General features: G+C 39.2%; 1 protein-coding gene and 1 long non-coding RNA gene across 3 annotated transcripts in view; one reads left to right on the top strand and one right to left on the bottom strand.

Annotated features, from left to right (window-relative positions):
- CNTNAP5 (contactin associated protein family member 5) overlaps positions 1-26,088 on the top strand; it is an 876,147-nt gene that overhangs the window by 793,472 nt on the left and 56,587 nt on the right. The window contains exon 20 of the mRNA XM_016949649.3: positions 25,677-25,807. Within this exon, the coding sequence (XP_016805138.3) occupies positions 25,677-25,807 (131 nt within the window). The remainder of the gene's footprint in view (positions 1-25,676; positions 25,808-26,088) is intronic.
- LOC134807969 (uncharacterized) overlaps positions 1-26,088 on the bottom strand; it is a 73,826-nt gene that overhangs the window by 31,626 nt on the left and 16,112 nt on the right. The window lies entirely within an intron of this gene.

Consider the following 26,088-nt stretch of genomic DNA (forward strand, 5'->3'; position numbering starts at 1 on the left):
TCCTTCTTTACCCTGGGGCATCCCTTCATTGAGATCTGCAGTTTTTCCTTTTGATTTTTCTAAAATACATTTTAGACTACTCTCTTCTTAAGAACCTTTACTGATTCCTGAAACTTCTGCCTTATAAACCAAAACACAGTGGGACAGAGTGAAAAGCCCTTCAGCATCTGACCCAGACCGGCTGTACGTGGTGCACTGAACTACCCATCAGAAGTTCCCATCAACCCTTTTGTCTGAACTAGAATGTACTGTCAATTGTGAAGGGCTGCTTGGAGAGCTCCGGAGATCTTTGCTAAATGTGAGGGAACTCCAACTCAATTATATTTTATTTTTCTTTCAAGGAAAACACACTTGTCTCTTTTTCAACCTTGCCATAAGTGAACAAATACATGTGACAAGGTAAAAAAGTGACACAGTTTTCTTTCTATGCATAGGTTTTCTGAATGACATTTATGCCTTCATTTAGCAGGTATTTAAGCAGCACCTAATACGTGTAAGGAAGTGAGGAGGGGGAATAATAAAGCTTGAGAGGATGTGAGTCTCTTTAGCATGAAGTATAGGACATCAGGAGGAGATTCCTGGAGAGATGACTGACAGGTTGAGATAAGTTTAGAACATAGGGCAGGTATTGGACTTTACTGTGTTGATAGCTAAGGATGTTTCTTCACAGTGAAGCAACACTATCAGGTATGGTGGAGGAAGACAACTTTGCTGCTGATATAGGGGAGATTCTAGAGAAAGGATGGCCAGTGGGAAGGCTTGGGCATTACAGAATACAAGGGAGATCCTCTTGAATAAGCTGGCCCTCTCTCTCGCCATTGCATACTGCCTCAGAGCCTGGAATATTTTCTCTGGGTCATGACATTTGTTTTGTTTGTAGGTGTGAGCTCCATGAAAGCAGAGGCCTTGGCTATGTAGTCTCAGAATCCAGCAAACGAAAGGTAGACAGTATGCATTGAGTAAGACATGCTGGCTGGCTGCAACTAACAACCTTATCACATCACAGAACGGGTGGACTCAGAGGCAGAACATGGAGCCCTGCCCCCTCACAATCCAGAAAAGCTTTCCACCTGATTGTCTTTATGTCAGTAAACAGGATTCTCTGGTTATGTCTTGACAACTTTACGTTGTGAAAACAGACCAAAGTTATTCATGAGCTAGTTACACGATTTGTTAATGATTTTAGAAAATGGTTTAGGAAATCATCTCTAATTGACCATCATTTATACTTTCATTTATGAAAGTGCCTGGAGCCAGCACTAACTAGTCTGTCTTCCCTGCACTTAGCAGGCTGCATGGGGCTGACAGAAGCAAGGAAAACATGAGGACCAAGCAATGTGCAGACCATTCTGACCAAGTTACATAGTTGACACCTTTAAACTTTAAAAATTATCATTCCGAGCTCAACAAACATTTTTTGAATGCATATTGAGTGGTGCACATGAGATGAGATGCTGAGGATGTGTTGTGGAGTTGGTTATTAAATGCAGTGTGGCTCAGCTTCCTGTTATGTGATGCATTTGTGCTGTGGGTCAAGTTGTCACCTACCCCACTCCCTGGAATGACATCATTGGAAAATGTATCTAAGCCACCATTCACAGTAGTGCTTCTTTTGAAATTACCCCCATAAATAACATTGGGAAAAAGCAAATGATGGGTTGGTTAAAAAAAGTCATAGCTCAAAAGAAGTAATGCCTCCCTTCAGGATCGGAGTTTGGTTTCACCTCTCAAATTGCTCAGCAAGTACTTTCTTCTACTTCTTCCAAGCTTACACACCCACCTTCCACCAAACCATAGATATGCACTCCATCCTTTTTTTTTTTTTTTAAATCTCCTTGCTTTGGACATGCTCTTTCCTTTAGTAAGATCCTCTGTTTTCTTCTCATCCTCATGGCTAATTTTTAGGGTCTTCAAGACCCTTCAAGACCCATGGCTAATAATTAAGGTCTTCAAGACCCTAATTCAGGGTTTATCTTTCCTTCCAAGCCTTCTCTGATTTCACAACTCTCCTGCCTGTGGATGTTCCCTCGCAGCATTCCTCTTCACAGTATTATAATAGTCTGCTTATTGTTATGAGTAACTCATCACTAGATTTGAGTGTCATGGGAGAAAGCCTGTGTCTCCTTCTGTAGCCAGCGTCCACACCATTGTCCCTGGTACATGACAGGTGTTGACTATCTGCCTGTTGTATGTGGATGGAAGGATTGCTTCCCAGCTGAGCCCCGCACTGGGATCACAGAGATGTTAATAATGTGAGCATGAGCTCCTTGTTAGACAGAAGTGTCACTCTCAGTGGCATTTCAACCAACCAGGTAACAAACCACAAATCGTTACCCAATATTTCTGTAAAATTGCATCTCTTTATACTGTCAGTATCTGTAGTTACCAAAACTTAAAAAAAAATCTTCAGAAACACAGAATGGCTGACATTAGTTCCAAATATTAAAAAGTTTTAAGTGTCATGCTCAAAAGCATCTATATTTAAAAGCAATTGGATCATAAAAAGTGAACATAAAATTTACACAGCTGCCTCATCCTGAATACTTTAAAGACTAATTACTCTGTTGAGTCCTAATGACTATTGCCTTCAAGCCCTGTAAATTATATATAAATAAGAGAAGATAGTTTGTAAATGTAAGTGACTCTAATTGGGTCTCAGAAGAAAGAAAAACAGATCTTTAGTAACTCGATGAAATCTCTAAGCCCGTAAAACATCGGTCAGTTTCTCCCATGGAGTTTTGCGGAGTGTACCTTTTATACATGCAACAGAGACTGAATTCAAAGGGCAGGCCTGAACCAAGGAACCTGTTTGATTTTGCTTGTATATATAAACTGAAAAATATAAATTAAAGAAACTCCTGATTTCATAATTCAATGTATTTTTATTTCCTTGAAAAAGGGCTGCCATTCAGTGAAGCATACAGTAAGGAAACCTGTCAGAACAGAGTCCCATGGAAGAGTAGCAGTTGGTCTGTATTCATTCCCAGTAATGGGACTCTTTTTCTATGCAAATGCATTTTGAATTAAAGGTAAGACAGGTTGTAGAATATTTTGTGCAAACATAAACAGAAGCACTGAAATAGAAGAAGATAATTGTTGCTTATTAAAGTGCTTAGAATAGAGCTGAATCAAGTAAACCAGAACCCATCACTGAATAGTTTGGGGATTTGGTACCTGTTTACTACTTCCTTTGAGAGTTTTCAAGGTTGTTTTTGAATAAGAAATGAATTGAGCCCTAAGAAACCATCATAGTTGAGTGGATCTGAAAATGCTCAGTGCAGTGCAGTTACTGCCTCATGAGAAATTCTCAAAAAGCTGAGAATATTCTCTCTCTTTTTAATTTTTTTTTTAATTTCAGTAGGTTTTGGGGGGACAGGTGGTGTTTGGTTACATGAATAATTTCTTTAGTAGTGATTTCCGAGATTTTGGTGCACACATCACACAAGCATTGTACACGGTACCCAATATGTAACATTTTATTCCTCACTATGCCCCCACCCTTTCCAGAGTCCCCAAAGTCCATTGTATCATTCTTATGCCTTTGCATCATCATAGCTTAGCTCCCATTATAAGTGAGAACATACAATGTTTGGTTTTTCATTCCAGAGTTACTTCACTTATAATAATAGTTTCCAATTCCATCCAGACATTTAGGTTGCTGTAAATACCATTAATTTGTTCCTTATTATGGCTGAGTAGTATTCCTTATCCACTCATTGATTGATGAGCATTTGGGCTGGTTCTGTATTTTTGCAATTGCAAATTTTGCTGCTATAAACATGCATGTGCAATTATCTTTTTCATATAATGACTTTTTATGGCTGAGTAATATCCCTTATCCACTCGTTGATTGATGAGCATTTGGGCTGGTTCCATATTTTTGCAATTGCAAATTTTGCTGCTATAAACATGCATGTGCAAGTATCTTTTTCATATAATGAATTCTTTTCCTCTGTGTAGATACTGGGATTGCTGAATCTAACCGTAGATCTACTTTTAGTTCTTTAAGGAATCTCTACATTGTTTTTCATAGTGGTTGCACTGGTTTACACTCCTACCAACAGTGTAGGAGTGTTCCCTGTTCACTGCATCCATGCTAACAGCTATAATTTTTTGATGTTTTGATTATGGCTATTGCAGGAGTGAGGTGATATCTCATTGTGGTTTTGATTTACATTTCCCTGATAATTAGTTATGTTGAGTAGCTTTCTATATGCTTTTTGTCTATTTGTATATTTTCTTTTGAGAATTGCCTAATCATGTCCTTAGCCCACTTTTTGATGAGATTGTCTGTTCTTTCATTGCTAATTTGTTTGAGTTCATTGTAGATTCTGGATATTAGTCCTTTTTCAGATGTATAGATTATGAATATTTTCTCCCACTCTGGGTTTTCTGTTAACTCTGCTGATTATTTCTTTTGCTGTGTAGAAGCTTTTTAGTTTAATTAAGTCCTGTTTGTGTATTTATCTTTGCTTTTCTTGCATTTGCTTTTGGGTTCTTGGTCATGAAGTCTTTGTCTAAGCTAATGTCTAGAAGAGTTATTTTCAAGGTTATCTTCTAGAATCTTTATGGCTTTAGGTCTTAGATTTAAGTCTTTGATCCATCTTGAGTTGATTTTTGTATAAGATGAGAGATGGAGGATCCAGTTTCATTCTTTTACATGGGGCTTGACAATTATCCCAACACAATTTGCTGAATAGGGTGTCCTTTCCCCACTTTATGTTTTTGTTTGCTTTGTTGAAGATCAGTTGGCCCTAAATATTTGGCTTTATTTCCAGGTTCTCTATTCTGTTCCATTAGTCTATATGCCTATTTCTGTACTAGTACAAAGCTGTTTTGGTGACTATGGCCTAATAGTATAATTTTAAGTCAGGTAATGCGATGCCTCCATATTTGTTCTTTTTGCTTAGTCTTGCTTTGCCTATGCGGGCTATTTTTTGGTTCCATCTGAATTTTAGGATTGTTTTTTATAATGATGGTGGTGTTTTGATGGGAATTGTATTGAATTTGTACATTGTTTTTGGCACTATTGTCATTTTCACAATATTGATTCTACCCATCCATGAGCATGGGATGTGTTTCCATTTGTTTGTGTTGTCTATGACTTCTTTCAGCAGTGTTTTGTAGTTTTCCTTGTAGTGGTTTTTAATTTTTTTTTTTCCACTAATGTGAAATGGGTTGAGATTTTGATCTGATTTTCAGCTTCTGTTGGTCTACAGCAGAGTAGCAGAGCTACTGATTTGTGTACATTAATTTTGTATCCTGAAACTTTGCTGAATGTATTTACCAATTATGGGAGCTTTTTGGATGAGTCCTTAGAGTTTTCTAGGTATACGACCATATCATCAGCAAATAGTGACAGTGACAGTTTGATTTCCTCTTACCAATTTGGATGCCCTTTATTTCTTTCTCTTGTCTGATTGCTGTGGCTAGGACTTCCATTACTATGTTAAATAGAAGTGGTAAAAGTGGGCATCCTTGTCTTGTTCCAGTTCTCAGGGGGAATACTTTCAATTTTTCCTCATTCATTATAATATTGGCTGTGGCTTTGTCATAGATGGCTTTTATTACGTTAAGGTATGTCTCCTTTATGCCCATTTTGCTGAGGGTTTTAATCATAAGGTGATACCGGCTTTTTTCTAATACTTTTTTTCTGCATCTATTGAGATCATCATGTGATTTTTGTTTTTAATTTTGTTTATGTGTTGTATCACATTTATTGACTTATGTCTGTTAAGCCATCCCTGCATTCCTGGTATGAAATCTACTTGATCATGGTGGATTATCTTTTTGATATGTTGTTGAATTTGGTTGGCTAGTATTTTGTTAAAGATTTTTGCATCTATGTTCATTGGGGATATTGGTCTGTAGTATTTTTTTTTTTTTTTTTTTTTTTTTTTTTGCTATTTCCTTCCCTGGTTTTTGTATTAGGATGATAATGGCTTCATAGAGTGATTTAGGAAGGATGCCTTCTTTCTCTATCTTTTGGAATAGTGTCTATAGGATTGGTATCAATTCTTCTTTGAGTTAATGATAGAATTAAACTGTGAATCCACCTGGTCCTGGCCTTTTATTTTGGTGGCTATCTTTGTATTACCATTTCAATGTCACTGCTTGTTATTGGTCTGTTCAGAGATTTTATACCTTTCTCATTTAATCTAGGAGGGTTGTGTATTTCCAGGAATGTATCCATCTCCTCTAGGTTCTCTAGTTTATGTGCATAAAGGTGTTCATAATAACCTTTAATAATCTTTTGTATTTTTGTGTTATCAGTAGTAATACCTCCTGTTTCATTTCTAATTGAGCTTATTTGGATCTTCTCTCTTCCTTTCTTGGTTAATCTTGCTAACGGTCTATCTATTTTATTTATCTTTTCAAAGAACCAACTTTTTTTTTTCATCTATCTTCTGTATTTTGTCATTTTTTTTTGTTGTTGTTGTTTCAATTTCATTCAGTTCTACTCTGATCTTTGTTATTTCTTTTCTTCTGCTGGCTTTGGGCTTAGATTGTTCTTGTTTTATCAGTTCCATGAGACGTGACCTTAGATTGCCTATTTTTGCTCCTTTGGACTTTTTAATGTAGACATTTAATGCCATAAACTTTCCTCTTAGCACCACTTTTGCTGTATCCCAGAGGTTTTGATAGATATTGTCACTATTATGGTTCAGTTCAAAGAATTTTTAGAATTTTCATCTTGATTTCATTGGTGGCTTTGTTCATTTAAAAAAAATTTTTTGTCTTTGTTGAATTGGGTTAATTTCACAGCCTTGTCTGTGAGCTGTGAAGATCTTTCTCCCGCTTGTTTGATTGGACTGCTGAGACTTTCCAGTGCATTTCTCTAAGTGTGTCTTTCATTTCCAGGAGTTGTAATTGTTTTTATTTTACTGTCTATTTCACTGAGGAATTTCTCTTTCATATCCTGTATCAGGTTTTTGATTTCTTTAATTTGGACCTCACCTTTCTCTGATGCCTCCTTGATTAGCTTAAAAATTGACCTTCTGAGTTCTTTTTGTGGCAATTCAGAGATTCCCTCTTGGTTTGGATCCATTGCTGGTGAGCTGGTATGATCTTTTGGAGGTGTTAAAGAAACTTGTTTTATCATAATGCCTTAATTGTTTTACTGATTCCTTCTCATTTGGGTAGACTATGTCAGAGGGAAGATATGGGATTCAAGGGCTAGTGTTAAGATTTTTTCATTCATGGGGTTCTCCTTTGTAGGGTGTTCTCCCTCTTCCCCTAGAAATGGGGCTTACTGAGAGCCAAACTGTAGTGTTTGTTTTTGCTCTTCTGGGTCTAGCCACGCAGTAGAGCTACTGGGCTCTGCATTGGTATTGGAGAGCTTCTGCAAAGAGTCCTGTGATATGATTTACCTTCTGATCTTGCAGCTGTGGATAACAGCAACTGCTGCAGTGGAGGTAGCAGGGGAATGAAGTGGACTCTGTGAGGGTCTTTGGTTGTGTTTTTGTTTAGAGTGCTGGTTGCATGTTGGTTGGCCTCCAGCCAGGAGGGGGCACTTTTAAGAATGCATCACATGTGGCCCTATAAGGAGGATGCATTCTTGCCTTAGGAACACCTGGTTGAGTATTCAGGTTTTTCAGGTGGGGAGCAGATCCATAGAGTTCCCAAAAGCTTCTGACCTTTGTCTTTCACTACAAGGATGGACAGAGAAAGACCACCAGGTAGGGGCAGGGCTTTCTGAGTTCAGCCTCTTTTTGGGCAGGGCTTGCTGCAGCTGCTGTGGAGGATGCGGTGTGACTTCAAGTCCAATGGAGTTATATTCCCAGGGGGATTATGGCTACCTCTGCTGAATCATACAGGTCACCAGGGAAGTGGGGGAAAGCAGTCACAGGCCTCACCCCACTCCCATGTAGTCCATAGTCCTAAAGGCTGGTCTAACTTTCATTGTGCCCCTCCAACAGCATCGAGTCTATATCCAGGCAGCCAGAGACCAGGGCTGAGAACTTGTCCCAGACTATGAGTTTCCCAGCAGTGAAAGCAAGCCGACTTCAGGTTTTTGGTATCTCAGGGACCCTGCAGTGGTGATCCAGTTCCTTCAAAGGGTCTGTGGGTTCTCTTAGCTTTCCTGGTACGTTCCTGTGGTAGTTCTTGGAGCAAAAAGTTTATGACGTGAGTCTCCACACACTGCTCTGTCCATCCAAGTGGCGGCTGCAAGCTAGTCCTGCCTGCTATCTGACATCTTAATTCTCGAGAATATTCTCTTGAGGATATCTAATTCTTTTCTGTTCTAATCTTTTCTTACCTTGCTTAAGATGGAAATTATGGAAGATAACCTTAATGTTTACTTTTGTCATAAAAATTGGCTTTATTTTCCATAGAATTTATAATTTTTAAGCATAAAGTGTCTCTTTTTCCAAAAAGCTTAAAAATATTTATTTTTAAAAAAACTTGGAGTCATATCATTGCATTTAAAAAAACGTTTACTTGACTAATAAGGATTGAATACATTCAAGATGTACAATGTGATGGGTTGATACATATAAACACTGTGTAATGGTTACCACAATCAAAAAAACACATCTATCACCACCCATGCTTTACATTAGATTGCCTGAACTTGTTCACTTTGTAATTGAAAATTTGACCAACATCCTCTCATTTCCCCAAACCCCAGTCCCTGGAAACCACTATTCTACCTTCTGCTTCTATGATTTCTATCTTTTTGGATTCCACATATAAGTAAGAACATACAGTGTCTGTCTCTCTGTGTCTGGCTTACTTCACTTTGCATTATGTCTTCCAATATCATCCATGTTATTGAGAATTAAAGTATTTTTATTATTTCCTGTGGCTAAATAATGTACCATGTTTTCTTTACTCACTAATCTCTCAATGAACACTCTGGTCATTTCTATATCTTGGCTACTCTGAATAATGTTGAAATATACATGAGGTGCAAATATCTCTTTGAGGTACTGATTTCATTTCTTTGGGATATATATCCAGAAGTAGGATTGATGGATCATATAGTAGTTCTCTTTTTAATTTGTTGAAGAGTCTTCAAACTGTTTTCCATAAGTGCCATACCAGTATATGTTCCCACCAACAGCGTACAAGGGTTCACTTTTCTCCACACCCTTGCCAATACTTGTTACCTATTGTCTTTTTGATAATAACCATCCTAACAGGTGTGAGGTGATATCTTATTGTGGTCTTAATCTGCATTTCTCTGATGAGTAGCGATATTGAGCACCATTTTGTAGATCTGTTGGTCATTGTATGTTTTCTTTGAAAAATATCTATCCAGAACTTTTGCTCACTTTTGTCATTGTTTATTCTTTGCTATTGAGTTGAGTTCTTTATATATTTTGGATATTAAATCTCTGCCAGATCTGTAGTGCAAATATTTTTTCCCATTCTCTAGGTCACGTTTTCATTTTTTCAACTGTTTCTTATATTGTGCAGAAACTTTGTAGTGTGATGTGGTCTTATTTATTTATTTTGGCTTTTGCTGTGTATTCTTTTGGTGTCATATAAAGAAAAAATATTGCCAAGACTAATATTAAGGAGTTTTTCCTCCATGTTTTCTTCTAGGAGTTTTATGGTTTCAGATCTTATATTTAACTCTTTATTTTCAAGTAAATTTTTGTATGTGGATCCAACTTAATACATTTGTATGTGTGTATCTATCTTCTCCAACACCATTTATTAAAGAGGTTGTCCTTTTTTACATTGTGTATTCTTGCTATTCTTATCAAAGTTTAGTTGATCACAAATGTATAGGTTTATTTCTGGGATCTCTCCTCTATTACTTTAGTCTATGTGTCTGTTTTGATGCCAGTACCATACTACTTTTTTGTTTTGTTTTGTTTTTGTTTCTAATTGGGAATTCAGCGTGGATAACATAAGCTTTTGATCACTATAGTTTTGTAGTATAGCTAGAAATTATGAAGTGTGATGCCTCCAGCCTTGTTGTTCTTTCTCAAAATTCCTTTTGCTATTTGGGATCTTTTTTGATTCCATATGAACTCTAGAATTGTTTTTGTATTGCTTTGAAATATACAATTGGAATTTTAATAAGAACTGCATTGAATTTGTAGCTCATTTGGGGGTGGTATGGACATTTTAACAATAATGATTCTTCTAATATGAATGTGGGCTATCTATTAATTTATTTGTGTCTTCTACAATTTCTTTCCTCAGCGTCATACACATTTAACATTCGATTGTACATGCAATGGTTCCAGGACAAGTTCTTGACAATGAAGCTTGGCCTCAGAATGGTCACAAATTGTATTTTAGTCTTTTGCTCTGTGATGCCTAACTGAGTGGGATTATCATATGTGTTTATTTAAATAATTTTCATTAAATGTTTTTATTTTCTATGATGGGGGCTAAGGAAGGATGTCAAGTATGGCTGCTAACCTTCAGGAAAATTGTAGGCCACAGCGAAATTAGAGGGAAGAACTGTGTGAAATGGCCAATATTTAAATGTCCAACCCAATTAAACAGACCTACAGTTGTCCCATATGTAAAATTAGCATAAAGTTAATTATGAGTAGGCCATACTTTTCAGATTGAAGGATGAAATATATGAAATGCATTTGAGATAGTTCCTAGAACAAAATGGGCAACCAATGATATTTTAATGATATTGGTAATAACAGTAAAAATAGGTCACTAATTTTGTTTCCCCCAAATTCATGCCCACCTGGAACTGAGGATTTTACTTATTTGTAAAATAAGGTCTTAACAGATGTAATAAATTAAGTTAAAATGAAGTCATACTGGATAAAATGGGTTCTAAATCCAATGACTGGTGTCTTTTTAAGGAAAATGAGATGCGGATAGAGAGACACAGAGACAAATAGGGACACACAGAGGGAAGAGGGCCATGTGACATGAGGATAGAAGCAGAGATTGGAGCAATGCACACCAAAGAACAATAAGGATTGTCAGGAGCTACCAGAAGCTGAAAAGAGACAAGAAAGCATCCTCCCCTTGAACCATTAGAGGACAAGTGGACCTGCTGATATTTCTGTTTCAAACTTCCAGTCTCCAAATTTCTATTATTACAGTAGCCCAGGAGACGAAACAGATGGTAAATGGAACCACAGCACTGGATGAGATTGTGAAGGCAGTGAGTATTGATAGAGAAGTTCCTAGACTGAGCCCGGGGACTTTAACATGAAGAAACCAAGGTGACATCGAGAAATCAGCATGGAGAGAGAGAATGAATGACCAGTCAAGTAGGAAGGAAACTAGGAGAGAAAAATATTAGGAAATTGAAGCATTTTAGAAAGAAAAGAATGTGACTGTATTGAATACTAATAAAAATAAGATACTGATTATGAAAGGAAAATTCGATTTATCAACATACAGTTCATTGGTGAAGTAATAATAAAATGAAAGTTTTGGTGGTAGCTTAGGGTTAAAATCTGACTGGAGTAAGTTTCAAAAGTAAATTAAAAAGAGGCATTAGAGAAAGTATAGATAACGCCTTAAAAGTTTTACTGTAAACCAGGAGGGAGCAGAGAAATGTGACATTAGCCAACATTAAAAAAGTTGCAGGCCGGGCGCAATGGCTCGTGCCTGGAATTCCAACACTTTGGGAGGCCGAGGCAGGTGGGCCACCTGAGGTCAGGAGTTCGAGACCAGCCTGGCCAACATGGTGAAACCCCATCTCTACAAAAATCAGCTGAGTGTGGTGACAGGTGCCTGTAATCCCAGCTACTTGGGAGGCTGAGGCAGGAGAATAGCGTGAACCCTGGAGGCAGAGGTTACAGTAAGCCAAGACCTTGCCATTGCACTCCAGCCTGGGCAACAAAAGAGAAACTCCATCCAAAAAAAGAAAGAAAGTTGCAGAAGTTTCCTTTTAGATATAAAAAAATGCTAATGGGAATTATATAGCAGAAGGAATCAAATTTTAAAGAGAATTGTAAAGGAATGGGGTGTTGCCTCAGTAGTGTCTTTACAAGGTGATAACGAAAAGAAGGAAAGAGTACGTTGGCATCAGATAAAAAACGAGGATAATTCATCTAAATTAATGAAAGGAAAGTCAGCGCATAGGGGTTCAGCTATTGACACGTCAGTAAATGTGGGGGCAGGACTTTGTGGTTCTTTTACAAATGTTTCAGTTGTCTTCGAGAAGATGGAGACAAGATTATTAGCTGAGAGTGAGGAAGGAGAAGGCAGAAATGAAGAGAAGGCATTATATGGTCGCCTTAGCCAATAGGTGAATGGATAGGAGAAAGAAGCTGAGATTAAGAGGAGGGGGAAGGCCCACATGAAGTTGGTAGTCCTGGATATAAAGTGGCTTATAAACAGTGTGCATGGTTTGTGTTTTCTTCCACCAGATAAACCATTCAAAAGTAGGGTAAGCAGGCATTGTTCGGACAAACAAATATCCACTTTCAAGAAGCAAGAATGGGCCAAGGGACTTGAGGCTGTAAATGAGAGGATAGTGATGGACCAGACAATATGAGCTGGGAAAGGAGAGAGGAGAGGACACAAAGGAGTTAAGAGCTCTGAGTAGATGGTGAGATTAACCCTTACACTAAGTATTGGAGAAGTCCAGGCATTAGAGGAAGGGAATTAGAAAGGGAAGAGATTGTAGTCAGAAAACAAAATTCCTACAGTTGCAATTACGGAGGGTTTGCAATTATTAGTACTAACAAATACTGAAGTCTGATATTGAGTCCATGATGCACTAATCAATTATGACTGACAGCTTGAAAAACAGATGGAGGTGCTGAAGTGGGTGTGCATGGATATGGAGACATTATTGTGTGGCTCTCATGGGACCTGAGATGTGAATAAGGAGGGGCTTCCTGGCACAGATCTGTATCAGGAGCATTCTAGGTGCAGAGAACAGCAGGAATAAAGTCTCCAAAGAAGGAGTGAGCTGGCACATTAGGGGAACATAAAGTAGGTCAGTAGTAGTTGGAGCTTAGTGGGTGAGGGCAAGTGTGGAATGAAATGAGACCAAAGAGGTACAAGGGAATATGATATAGTTTCTTGCAGACCATGTCAAAGAATTTGGATTTTATTCTAAGTGCACTGGAGAATCATTAAACATTTTAAGTAGTGGCATCTGGTTTATAGTGTAAATGCTTATTTTGACTGCTGTGTAGGGAATGGATGGGTGTGGGAGAATGAGGAGGTGAGGCTGGAATCTGGGAGACAAGTTCAGATGTGTTGTAGTTGTTCAAGTGAGAGCTGGTGATGGACTGCCTTGCAGCATGGTGCAGACCTGGAAAGAAGTGCAAAGATGCACAATGTATTTAGTAGAGACCAGAGGGCTGTCGATGACTTGGTGTGGGGCACATGTATAGGGGTTCTGGTCAGGAAAATGAAACAAAAGAAACAAGTATGGCTCCTAGAATTTTAACCTGAGCAGCCAGCACAGAGGGGTGCCATTATGTGAGGTGGTAAAAACTAAAAGGGGAGCTTTTTGATGAGGACAATCTGGTTAGCAGAAACTGAAAGATGCATAGGAAGCTGTCTAAGTCTAGGATTGACAAGAACTGATGTGGAACAGAAAAGAATCAACATGGAGAAGAGCCTGCTCTTTCAAAGTGAAATGGTAAAGCAAGAAACTAGCAATGCCGTAGTAAAGGGAGAATGAGAGTGAACTCTTATCCCTCAGTGGTGGTCCAGAGTCTGGATCAGTCATCCCTTTGATGATGTGAGGGCCATAGTGCTTTGTGTCTTTCCCTTTAGATCTTATATGTACATTGTGGCACCCAGGCTAACATTCTTAAATATCACTTTGTGTCACACATGTGTTTGCTGCTCCTAATGGAATCCCCCTTTACAGAAACAGGTAAAATTTCCTTGGCATTCCTTGCCAGTGTGGTCTCTTTCTTTACCATTTCATTCCAAGTTCCCATTCCTTTTGTGGGGTCACAGTTTCCCTACTTTTCAAAATGATGAGGTTGGTTGTGCAAATGGCTGCTAAGGTTCTCATCAGCTCCACTGTCCTACAGTTCTACAGCTTCAGGTGCGGTGAGATCCAGCTACATCACTCTGTTTACATCATAGTTAATAGTATATCACTTTTTGTTTTCCAAACTAACTTCTATCTTGCTTCTACAAAACTTCTTCCTAGACAAACTCTTTCTAATTACCTCCACGCATTTTTTTTAACTTTTATTTTAGATTCAGGGGTACATGTTGAGGTTTGTTACACAGTTCAACTCATGTCACAGAGGTTTGTTGTACAGATTATTTTGTCACCCAGGTACTAAGCCTAGTATCCAATAGTTGTTTTCTTGATCCTCTCCCTCCTCTTAACCTCCATCCTCACGTAGGCCCTGGCATCTTTTGTTCCCCTCTTTGTGTCCATGAGTTCTCATCATTTAGCTCCTACTTACAAGTGAGAACATGAGGTATTTGGTTTTCTGTTCCTGCATTCGTTTGCTAGGGATAATGGCTTCCAGCTCCATCCCTGTTCCCACAAAAGACATGATCTCATTCTTTTTTATGACTGCATAGTATTTCATGGTGTCTATATACCATATTTACTTTATCCAATCTGTCATTGATGGGCATTTGTGATGATTCCATGTCTTTGCTATTGCGAATATTACTGCAGTGAACTTTCATGTGGATGTACCTCAACCCTTATAACCGCTTATTGATTTTGAACTCACAAAACATGTATTCCGTAGCACTGATCAAATCTTCTCCCTTTCCCTCTGCTTATACGTCCATTCCTCTATCCATCCACTCATCCTTCTATGCTGCCACACATCTCTTTTGAGGTAGCATGACATAGTAGAAAGGGCACATACTTTATATACATCTGCACTCCTCGGTTTAAATCCCATTTCATTATGAATATTCTCATTACAGTTTTACTTGTGGAGTTTTTATACCTCTGTAAAATTCCATTTTTTAATCTAAGGATTTAATGAAAAACCTATCTTTAGTACCAGGTTAGGTGCCTAATACAGAGTAGGCACATCAGATCAGCCGGTGTGACTGTTGCTTTTGTCTCCTTCAACTAGATTATAAGGTCTTTGAAGATAGAACTGTAGCATTATAGCCATTTGTTTCTCTAGTGTCTTACACCAGCAGGCATTGAATAAATGTTAGTTTATAATTTGGGGGAAGTGTTGATAACATTCTCCATAGTGGCTATTTTATTCAACAAATGCCTTCTGGAGATTTAAGATAGCATGTCCCATGTTATTCTCTTTAGACACAAAGATGAATAAGCAACAATTCCTCCTAGGGGAGCTTAGATTCAAGAGGATGAGAAAGACAAAAGAGTCTTGATAAATTGAGATTTGTATTCTACGTGACCAGAGTGGCAATATGGTGAAAAGAAAGATGTTATTAGTCTTTGGGGCAAGTGGGGACCTGGGTCACATGGACTGGGTCTTAAATAATGAGGAGGAGCTTGCCAGGCATATTAGGAGGCAAGTAGGTGTTTTCAGCTAAGGGGAAAACAGAAACAAAATAAAACAAAAACATAACAATGTGCAGAGGCAAGGAAAAGCATTTGGAGGGATACTGCGTGTTCAGGTGTGTGACTAAGATATAACAATACATACATAATAAAGTTGGATAGGTAAGAAAGGACATTGAATGTCATGGTAAGAAGTTGGAATTTCTCATATAGAATTAGAAAGCCTTGGGCTTTTGCTTTTTTTTTTTTTTTTTTTTTTGACAGAGTTTTGCTCTTGTTGACCAAGCTGGAGTGCAATGGCACAATCTTGGCTCACTACAACCTCCACCTCCCAGGTTCAAGCAATTGTCCTGTCTCAGCCTTCCAAGTAGCTGAGATTACAGGCATGTGCCACCACGCTCGGCTAATTTTTATATTTTCAGTAGAGGCAGGGTTTCGCCATGTTGGTCAGGCTCGAACTCCTGACCTCAAGTGATCCGCCCACCTCAGCCTCCCAAAGTGCTGGGATTGCAGGCATGAGCCATTGTGCCCAGCCACCTCGGAGATTTTTAGGCACTAGAGTCATATGGCCAAATATGTGTTATAATATTCATATTAATAAAAGTGTGGAAAACAGATTAGAGTAGGAAGAGTAGAATGGTGAGAAAAGGTAAAACAGAAAAATTATGTTCTTGTGCAACCAACGTACGAGAGTCTTTACCCTAAGTCCCAGCTCAAGATACTGAATTAGATATTTGAACTTTTTAATTTAATTAATGTAATTTTATTTTATTTTTCAAAATGTTTATTTTCATAGGTTTTTGGGGAACAGTTGGTATTTGGTTACATGAATAAGTTCTTTAGTGGTGATTTCTGAGATTTTGCTGCACCCATCACCCAAGCAGTGTACACTGAACCCAATTTATAGTCTTTTATCCCTTACCCCCCTTTCACCCTTACCCTTGAGTCCCCAAAGTCCATTGTATCATTCTTATGCCTTTGCATCCTCATAGCTTAGCTCCCACTTATGAGTGAGAACTTACAATGTTTGTTTTTCCATTGCTGAGTTACTTCACTTAGAATAAGGGTCTCCAGTTCCATCCACGTTGCTGCGAATGCCATTTATTTGTTCCTTCTTATGGCTGAGTAATAGTCCACGGTGTGTGTGTGTGTGTGTGTGTGTGTGTGTGTGTGTGTGTATAAAAACATAAAGAAATTGTGTGTGGGGGTGTGTGTATATATATATACACACGGGTGTGTGTATATATACAATTTCTTTATCTACTAGTTGATAAAGAATATATACCTATACACATGCACACATACCACAATTTCTTAATCTGCTAGTTGATTGATGGGCATTTGGGCTGGTTCCATATTTTTGCAATTGCAAATGTCACTGCTATAAACATGTGTGTGCAAGTATCTTTCTTGTATAATGACTTACTTTCCTGTGTAGATACCCAGTAGTGGGATTGCTGGATCAAACGGTAGTTCTACTTTTAGTTCTTTAAGGAATCTCCACACTGTTTTCTACAATGGTTATACTAGTTTACATTCCCACCAGCATTGTAGAAGTTTTCCCTTTTCACTGCATCCATGCCATTATCTATTATTTTTTGATTTTTTGATTTTGGCCATTCTTGCAGGAGTAAGGTAATATCGCAATATTGTTTTAACTTTCATTTCCCTGATCATGAGTGATGTTGAGCATTTTATTTGGACTTTTAGACCCTGAGTTCCTGGTCCGTCATCCCCCTGTCATGTGTAGCTGAATTTCAAGTAGGATATAAATAATAATAAAATGCCTTGCTACAAGGTACTGGGTGATCCTTGGCTGAGTATTAGAGGTGCTTTGAAATAGATCCAACATATCCTACTTCAGGAGGAGTGTAGTATCTCTTCCATGCGAGTTTCTTTCTTGAAGCTAGTTATGTCTACTTAGACGTATACAGAGTCTAACATTGATCAACTTAAAGCCTGGCCAAATATCCATGGCAAGCTTGTCAGATCTGAACTCTGGATACTTAGAGCATAAGGTCCTGGGGGTCAAACCTCCAGGGAGGCACTGGTTTCTGGGCTGTGGCTCATGGGGCTCACAGGAGTGATACAAAAAGCTGTCCTGGGGATCTGTGACCAAATCCCAGTAGGCTGAGCTCTCTCTGAAGGAGCAAATGGTTTCCACTGTACTCCTTGGAGACCAAGGCATTGTGTTGGCCAAATGAAGTGGTGGGGTGGAGATGGGGTGACGAGGAAGAGACAGTGAGCCTCCCCATAAGTACCCCTCCCACTTCAACTCGTGCAGCTCTACATTTTTTTCTTTTCTGTACTAGCCTTCACTGTCCGCATCATTTGAATACAGTGTTGCAATTGGAAACAAATTTGAAAACTACTGGATTCGGCATATAAGGCAATCTCAGATGCATGCAAAAGAGATGGAACCCTAAACACAGGCAATAGTCAGCAGGTTCCAGGCAGTTGGTGGGAGCCCAAACCTGAGTAAATTTTCTGAGGTGTTACAGCCTCAGATGCAGGTGAGAAGGAGGCTAAACCAGTGCAGAGATTGCTCAACTCCAACAGGACCACCAGATTCTAGCAAGCTCCTTTGGCATGCCACCGTTGGGATTTTCGAGATACATATACACCCAACTCAGGCCAGGCAGGGGAGCTCATGCCTGTAATCCCAGCACTTTGGGAGGCCGAGGAGGGTGGATCAACTGAGGTCAGGATTTCAAGTCCAGCCTGACCAACATGGTGAAACCCTGTCTCCACTAAAAAAAAAGAAAAAAAATGAATAGTTAGCTGGGCACGGTGGCAAGCACCTGCAATAAGGAGGGTGAGGCAGAATTGCTTGAATCTGGGAGGCAGAGGTTGCAGTGAGCTGAGATCGCACCACTGTACTCCAGCCTGGGCAACAAGAGTGACACTTCATGAAAAAAAAACACCACAAAAACAAAAACATATACACCCAACTCAAGGATAACACACTCTAGGTGAGACAGTGTATAAGAACAAGTCAAGTGAATTGGTCTCTGGACTTAATGAAAATAAATACTATGAAAGTTGTCCTGTTCCAGAGAAATTATTTTTTAGATATTAAAAATTTCAACAGCCCTTGATGCTAAAAACTCTCAATAAATTAGGTATTGATGGGACGTATCTCAAAATAATAAGACCTATTTATGACAAACCCACAGCCAATATCATACTGAATGGGCAAAAACTGGAAGCATTCCCTTTGAAAACTGGCACAAGATTGGGATGCCCTCTCTCACCACTCCTATTCAACACAGTGTTGGAAGTTCTGGCCAGGGCAATCAGGCAGGAGAAGGAAATAAAGGGTATTCAATTAGGAAAAGAGGGAGTCAAGTTGTACCTGTTTGCAGATGACATGACTGTATATCTAGAATACCCCATCATCTCAGCCCAAAATCTCCTTAAGCTGATAAGCAACTTCAGCAAAGTCTCAGGATACAAAATCAATGTGCAAAAATCACAAACATTCTTATACACCAATAACAGACAGAGAGCCAAATCATGAGTTAACTCCCATCCACAATTGCTTCAAAGAGAATAAAATACCTAGGAATCCAACTTACAAGGGATGTGAAGGACCTCTTCAAGGAGAACAAGCCACTGCTCAATGAAATAAGAGGACACAAACAAATAGAAGAATACTCCATTCTCATGGATAGGAAGAATCAATATCGTGAAAATCAAGTTAAATAATGGGTTATACTTAAAGTAATGGGTTATAAGTTAGTATTTGCAAGTCTCATGGAAACATTGAGTCAAAAAGCATGCAATGGATACACAAAAAATAAAAAGAAACTAAATCATATCACCAGAGAAAACTTCAAATAAACTATCTAACAATGCATTTTAAAGAAGCAGCAAAGTAAGAGCAAATCAAAGCCAAAATTAGTAGAAGAAAAGAAATAATAAAAACTGGCTAGACATATGAAGAAAGATGAAACTGGATCTCTTCCTTACACCTTATATAAAAATTAATTCAAGATGAATTAAAGGCATAAATGTTAGACCTAAAACCATAAAATCCCTAGAAGAAAACCTAGGCAATACCATTCAGGACATAGGCATGGGCAAGGACTTCATGTCTAAAACACCAAAAGCAATGGCAACAAAAGCCAAAATTGACAAATGGGATCTAATTAAACTAAAGAGCTTCTGCGCAGCAAAAGAAACTACCATCAGAGTGAACAGGCAACCTACAGAATGGGAGAAAATTTTTGCAATCTACTCATCTGAGAAATGGCTAATATCCAGAATCTACAATGAACTCAAACAAATTTACAAGAAAAAAACAAACAACCCCATCAACAAGTGGGCGAAGGATATGAACAGACACTTCTCAAAAGAAGACATTTATGCAGCCAAAAAACACATGAAAAAATGCTCACCATCACTGGCCATCAGAAAAATGCAAATCAAAACCACAATGAGATACCATCTCACACCAGTTAGAATGGCAATCATTAAAAAGTCAGGAAACAACAGGTGCTGGAGAGGATGTGGAGAAATAGGAACACTTTTACACTGTTGGTGGGACTGTAAACTAGTTCAACCATTGTGGAAGACAGTGTGGCAATTCCTCAAGGATCTAGAACTAGAAATACCATTTGACCCAGCCATCCCATTACTGGGTATATACCCAAAGGATTATAAATCATGCTGCTATAAAGACACATGAACACGTATGTTTATTGCAGCACTATTCACAATAGCAAAGATTGAGAACCAACCCAAATGTCCATCAATGATAGACTGGATTAAGAAAATGTGGCACATATACACCATGGAATACTATGCAGCCATAAAAAAGGATGAGTTCATGTCCTTTGTAGGGACATGGATGAAGCTGGAAACCATCATTCTCAGCAAACTATTGCAAGGACAAAAAACCAAACACCACATGTTCTCACTCATAGGTGGGAATTGAACAACGAGAACACTTGGACACAGGAAGGGGAACATCATACACCGGGGCCTGTGGTGGGGTGGGGGGAGCAGGGAGGGATAGCATTAGGGGATATACTTAATGTAAATGACGACTTAATGGGTGCAGCACACCAACATGGCACATGTATACATATGTAACAAACCTGCACATTGTGCACATGTATCCTAGAACTTAAAGTATAAAAAAAAAAAAAATAGGCCGGGTGTGGTGACTCACGCCTGTAATCCCAGCACCTTGGGAGGCCGAGGTGGGCGGATCACGAGGTCAGGAGATCGAGACCATCCTGGCTAACATGGTGAAACCCCATCTCTACTAAAAATGCAAAAAATTAGCTGTGCATGGTGGTGGGCGCCTGTAGTCCCAGCTACTCAGAAGGCTAAGGCAGGAGAATGGTGTGAACCCGGGAGGCGGAGCTTGCAGTGAGCCGAGATAGTGCCACTGCACTCCAGTCTGGGCGACAGAGCGAGACTCTGTCTCAAAAAAAAAAAAAAAAAAAAAAAAAAAAAATTTCTAAGACCCACCCTATTATTCAATTATTTCCTCCCTGCCTCCCTCTCTCCCTTCCTTCTTTCCTTCCTTCCTTCCTTCCTTCTCTCCTTTCTTTCTCCCTTTCTTCTGTTGTTTCTTTCTTTCTTTTCCCTTCTTTCCAAATTTACTGGGTACTTACCATGGACCAGGCACTAGAAACCCAAGAACCAATGAGATATCTCCTGGCTCCCAAGGATTTTATTGATTTGTGCGAGTTAGGCAAGTAAGTAGACAACACAACACAGTACATGTTAGAATAAAGGAGATGGTAGGGCCTATTGGATCAGTTATGGGCAGTTTACAGAGGCCAGGGAGGGCTTCTTATGAGAGGGAAACTTATGATGAATTCTGAAGTATGGGAGAGTCAACCTAATGAGAAGGGCATTCTGGGCAACGGTGATCACCATGGGCTGTTGTGGCCCTTGGGAAACTCATGCTCTTTGGAACCGGCTGAATTTAGTTTTTAAATCTGACCTCATCATTTACTGAGAACAGGAAAAGTTATTTACTTCCCAGCAGCTCTATTTTTTCCGCAGTAAAGTGAAGAAAATTAAAGAGAAAAAGCATTCTAGATGAAAGTGGAGTGTTGAGTAGGTGCTCAATCATGATGGAATACCTGTGCTAAGCCAAGGAGTGTAACGATGTCTAGTAAGTGAAAAGGGATCTTATCAGGGTGTGATAAACCATCGGTTCTTTTAAGAGGATTCCTTGTCATGTGTTTAAGTACTGTTTTAAATATAGATTTTTCAATTTTTTAGAAAAACAGCATTTATAATATCTGTTGTTTATTTCTAAAAATAATGATGCTGGCCAGGCGTGGTGGCTCATGTCTGTAGTCTTAGCACTTTGGGAGGCTGAGACGGGTGGATCACCTGAGGTCAGGAGATCAAGAGCAGCCTCGCCAAGATGGTGAAACCGCAAGTCTACTAAAAATACAAAAATAAATAAATAAATAAATAGCTGGGTGTAGTGGTGCAAACCTGTAATCCCAGCTACTTGAGAAGCTGAGGCAGGAGAATCACTTGAACCCAGGAGATGGAGGTTGCAGTGAGCCGAGATCACGCCACTGCACTCTAGCCAGGGTGGCAGAGTGAGACTCCATCTCAAAAATAAATAAATAAATAAATATAAAAATAATGATGATGATTTTGCCTGAATACGGGGAAGAAGAAGAAGCAGAAGCAGCTAGATTTAACTTGAGTGCTCCAACATGGATAGGACCTTTAAAACTTCGAGAGTAGTTGCTAGTGACAAAAGTTTATTCCTTTTTATACATATTTATTCCAGAAGCAACTAAGGCTCAAATTAGTTTCATTTTTATTTATTTTATTCTATTATTATTAGTTTTTGTGACAGAATCTTGCACTATCGCCCAGGCTGGAGTGCAGTGGTGCTACCTCCACTCACTGCAACCTCTACCTCCCAGGTTGAAGCGATTCTCCTGCCTCAGTCTCCTGAGTAGCTGGGATTACAGGCATGTGCCACAATGCCCAGCTAATTTTTGTATTTTTTGTAGAGATGGGGTTTCACCATATTGGCCAGGCTGGTCTCGAACTCCTGACCTCAGGTGATCCGCCTGCCTTGGCCTCCCAAAGTGCTGGGATTACAGGCGTGAGCCACCACACCTAGCCCAGTTTTATTTTTAAACTAAGTTTTATTTTAAGCTAAGGCTCAAATCTCTTTTATTGTTAATTTCCACATTGTGAACATCTTATCTCTGTTTATATGAACAAAAAATGATGTGTGTCCTTTATAGTGTAGCAATGTTAATATATAAACAACAAGAAAATGATACCAAATAGACAATAAATGCATTACAGTGTGTCAGAGAAATTGCATCGCATTCATGGCCAGAATATTCAATTCATTCTTTGCTTTGTTAGACTTAGGGACAACACCTTCCCTCTGACAATTCACTGTCTGTGGAATTATAAACTTGCAATGTCTATCATTGCTGTCAACCTAATGAAAGGGGATGGGGACAGAAAACTCCAGGGAGGAAATGGAAGCTCACAGATGAAGCAAGCCGAGGGGGTAGAGGAAGGCCTGAGGATAGCGGGAATAACTCTGGGCCCAGGATTCTCCAGAGACAAATAGACATGGCAATGCCAGGCAAGAAGCTGATGGTGATCTGAACCACTGGAGTGCACAGCTGAAGAGGTGGAAATGTCTCTTAGCTCCCTAACAAAGCCACTGAAGAAGACGCTCAGGGAGGTGATTAATGAGCCCCCAGCTCTGACCCACATCCCTTCTGGAAGTTAGCCTTTCATGGGGTCAAACTTACTTTGAAAAGTCATGGAGTGAGTTTGCTTCCCCAAGAGTCATGTGAAATGAGTTAGTGGGAGGTTTCAGAACATCACATTCGTGGGTGGAGGGACACTTTAAGAGGCATTGATTGCATCAAAGCTCCTAAGAAGGTGAGTGAAGTATTTGTATGGCTTTGGAAGAACTAGCTGAGGTGTTTTTTTGTATCATGAACTTGGATATTGGGGGAAGCTTCAGAATACTTTAGCAGATAGGAACTCTGCTGAGATTACTAGGTCCTAAGAGGAATGGTGGCAAGAGGGATGCCAGCAAACATGTATAAAATGAAAGTGTTTTCAAAAATGGAAAAATATGTAAAGAATATGTGTGTGAATATGAATTACCAGAACAGTAAGATGTTAAGAGAGTTCAACAGCCTTAAGGAATGTGGGGGTCGATCACTATGTCTGGCACGTAATTATCACACACTGGTTTATTTTATGAGGTTGAATTAAATGTTAAGACACACAGATTCTTAGAAAAGTGTGGAAGAGCATATTGCCCAGCAGCCCACCAGTGCACGAGATGGGCCTTTTCCTGCCATGGGCAGGAGGGGTACCTTGCCCGTGATCTGCACAGTGACTCGCCCCTACCAGCTCCTGTCTGCACAAAATATGCTGCTGTTGGGAGCAGCCATTACTTTTTAAGTAGTAAAATAACAAAAATAATAATATCTGGAAATCTGCGTGGTCAGAACCACAGAAAGAGAATGAACCAGGAAAACCAGGACCAGGTATAGAGAGCTTCTCCTTCTGGCCTCAGAAGTGTTAGGCAATGGCCTCATAGCTCCAAACTACATTTTTCTATTCTTAATTTATTGTTTCACATGCATGTATTCTGAAATTCTATGAGTAACAACTTATATTTGAAATGGTCTCTGCCCTCTCCCCGCAAAAGTATTCAAATACTTGGGTGAGGACTGGGGATCAGTCAGGGACACGGTGGTTACTCACAACCCTCTTGCCTTACTGGGTTGGCAGCCTGGGAAAGATGGGCAGGCTGAGAGAGTTCAGGGAGTTTTTCTTTGGGATGAGGGAATATGAGAAACTTTGAGGGGATGAGAAAGAGTTACTTTAGTTGTTCTTAGCTCAAATTTGAGCAGATACTCCTTTCTCCCCAATGGCCATCAGCTTATGACATCGCTCCTCAATTCCAATTATTTTCCATTCCCACATATGTCCAAGGGAAGAGCTCCTGCCATTTTGTGTGTGGGACTCCAGTGACTCCAGACCAGATGACCCCTACAGACAGAAAAGGAGAGCAAGCAGCATGCAGTTGGGCTGCTTGGCTCAACTCTCACAGCCAGTGACGCTGGGGAAAGGATCAGATGAGGAAAAGTGCCTGTCACAGTGTCTGAGATAAAGTAGCGTCTCAACAACTTATTACCCCATGGCAATTTTTAAATATAGAGTGTCTTTCAAACATTTTTTTTAATTTTATTTTTAATTGACATATAATACTTGTGTATATTTATAAGGTACATAGAGATGTTTCAATACATATATGTATAGTGATCAGATAAGGGTAGTTAGCACAACCATTATCTCACACATTTATCACTTGTTTGTTTTGGGAACATTCAGTATTCTCCTTCTAGCTACCTGAAACAACATACAATATACTTTTGTTAACTCTAGTCATCCTACAGTGCTATAGAACACTAGAACTTATTCCTCCCATCTAGCTTAATCTTATTTCCCTTAACAAATCTCTCCGAAGTGGCCATTTTGCATTGTGAGCTAATATTCTCTCTCTCTCTCTGTCTCTCTCTGTCTCACACACACACACACAGAATTGATACACTTCTATTTTTAATATGTCTCCTGGGAGTCTCATATATCTAAATTCTGTTTCATTTTGTAAGAAATGCTGACTGAGACCCAGTAAATTGATTTCCTAACCAACAAGGAATAGCTAACAGCTGTTTGAAAAACGCAGTCCTAATAAAATTTGAATGTTCCAGTGGGCTGTAAAGGGTTAAAAGGGTTAATGGGCCCTAAAGGGTTAAAGTGAGGTACTGTGCCCTAATCTGGCCACATTCCCATCATGGGCATTATATATCAACGGGTGATAACAGGACTGAGTTATCTTTCCAGTCCTTAGATATAAAAGGGAGACAGCAATTAGGAAGACAGAGAGTTATAGGAAGTGGTAGGAATTGAAGAGAAAGTAGAAAAGATCTTAACTCTACCTTATTAAAGTTTCATGATCCAATTACAAAATAGATGTTTTATTTTCTAAACTGGCATTTTGGTTTGTGATAACACCACACACACACACACACACACACTCTCTCTCTCTCTCTCTCTCTCTCTCTCTCTCTATTTTTGCAGCTCTCTTCAGAATTTTCTTTAGGGACCCTGATAAATATACGTGATATATTTTTTAAAATTGAATAATGGAAGGATTAAGACCTGGGGCCCTAATAATCAATTAAAAGATAATCTGATCATGTCTTTGCATTTTATAGGTGCTGCTTTAAATTCTAATTTCTAATATTTTTCTTTCAAGGAAGCTTACAGGTTCGCTATCACCTAAACAAGGAAGAAACCCATGTATTCACCATTGATGCAGATAACTTTGCTAACAGAAGGATGCATCACCTGAAGATTAACCGAGAGGGAAGAGAGCTTACCATTCAGGTACCTTCCTTACTTTCTCCTGCTTCAGCCAATGTGCCTTGGCTACTCTATCAAACTTTTCTAAGCTTCTACCCCATGCCAGTGTAGTGCCTAGTGCTGGAAACATAGTTACAAATCACACTTGCCCCCAGACTTGGAAGAACTAGGATAGTGGTTCTGAAGATGTGCTTCCCATGTCCCACCAGTATCAGCATCACTTGGGACCCTGTTAGAAATGCAGATTCTTGGGCCAAGTGTGGTGGCTCACACCTGCAATCCCCGCACTTTGGGAGTCTGAGGTG

Source organism: Pan troglodytes, chromosome 13 (assembly GCF_028858775.2).
Source record: "Pan troglodytes isolate AG18354 chromosome 13, NHGRI_mPanTro3-v2.0_pri, whole genome shotgun sequence".
Taxonomy (NCBI): Eukaryota; Metazoa; Chordata; class Mammalia; order Primates; family Hominidae; genus Pan; species Pan troglodytes.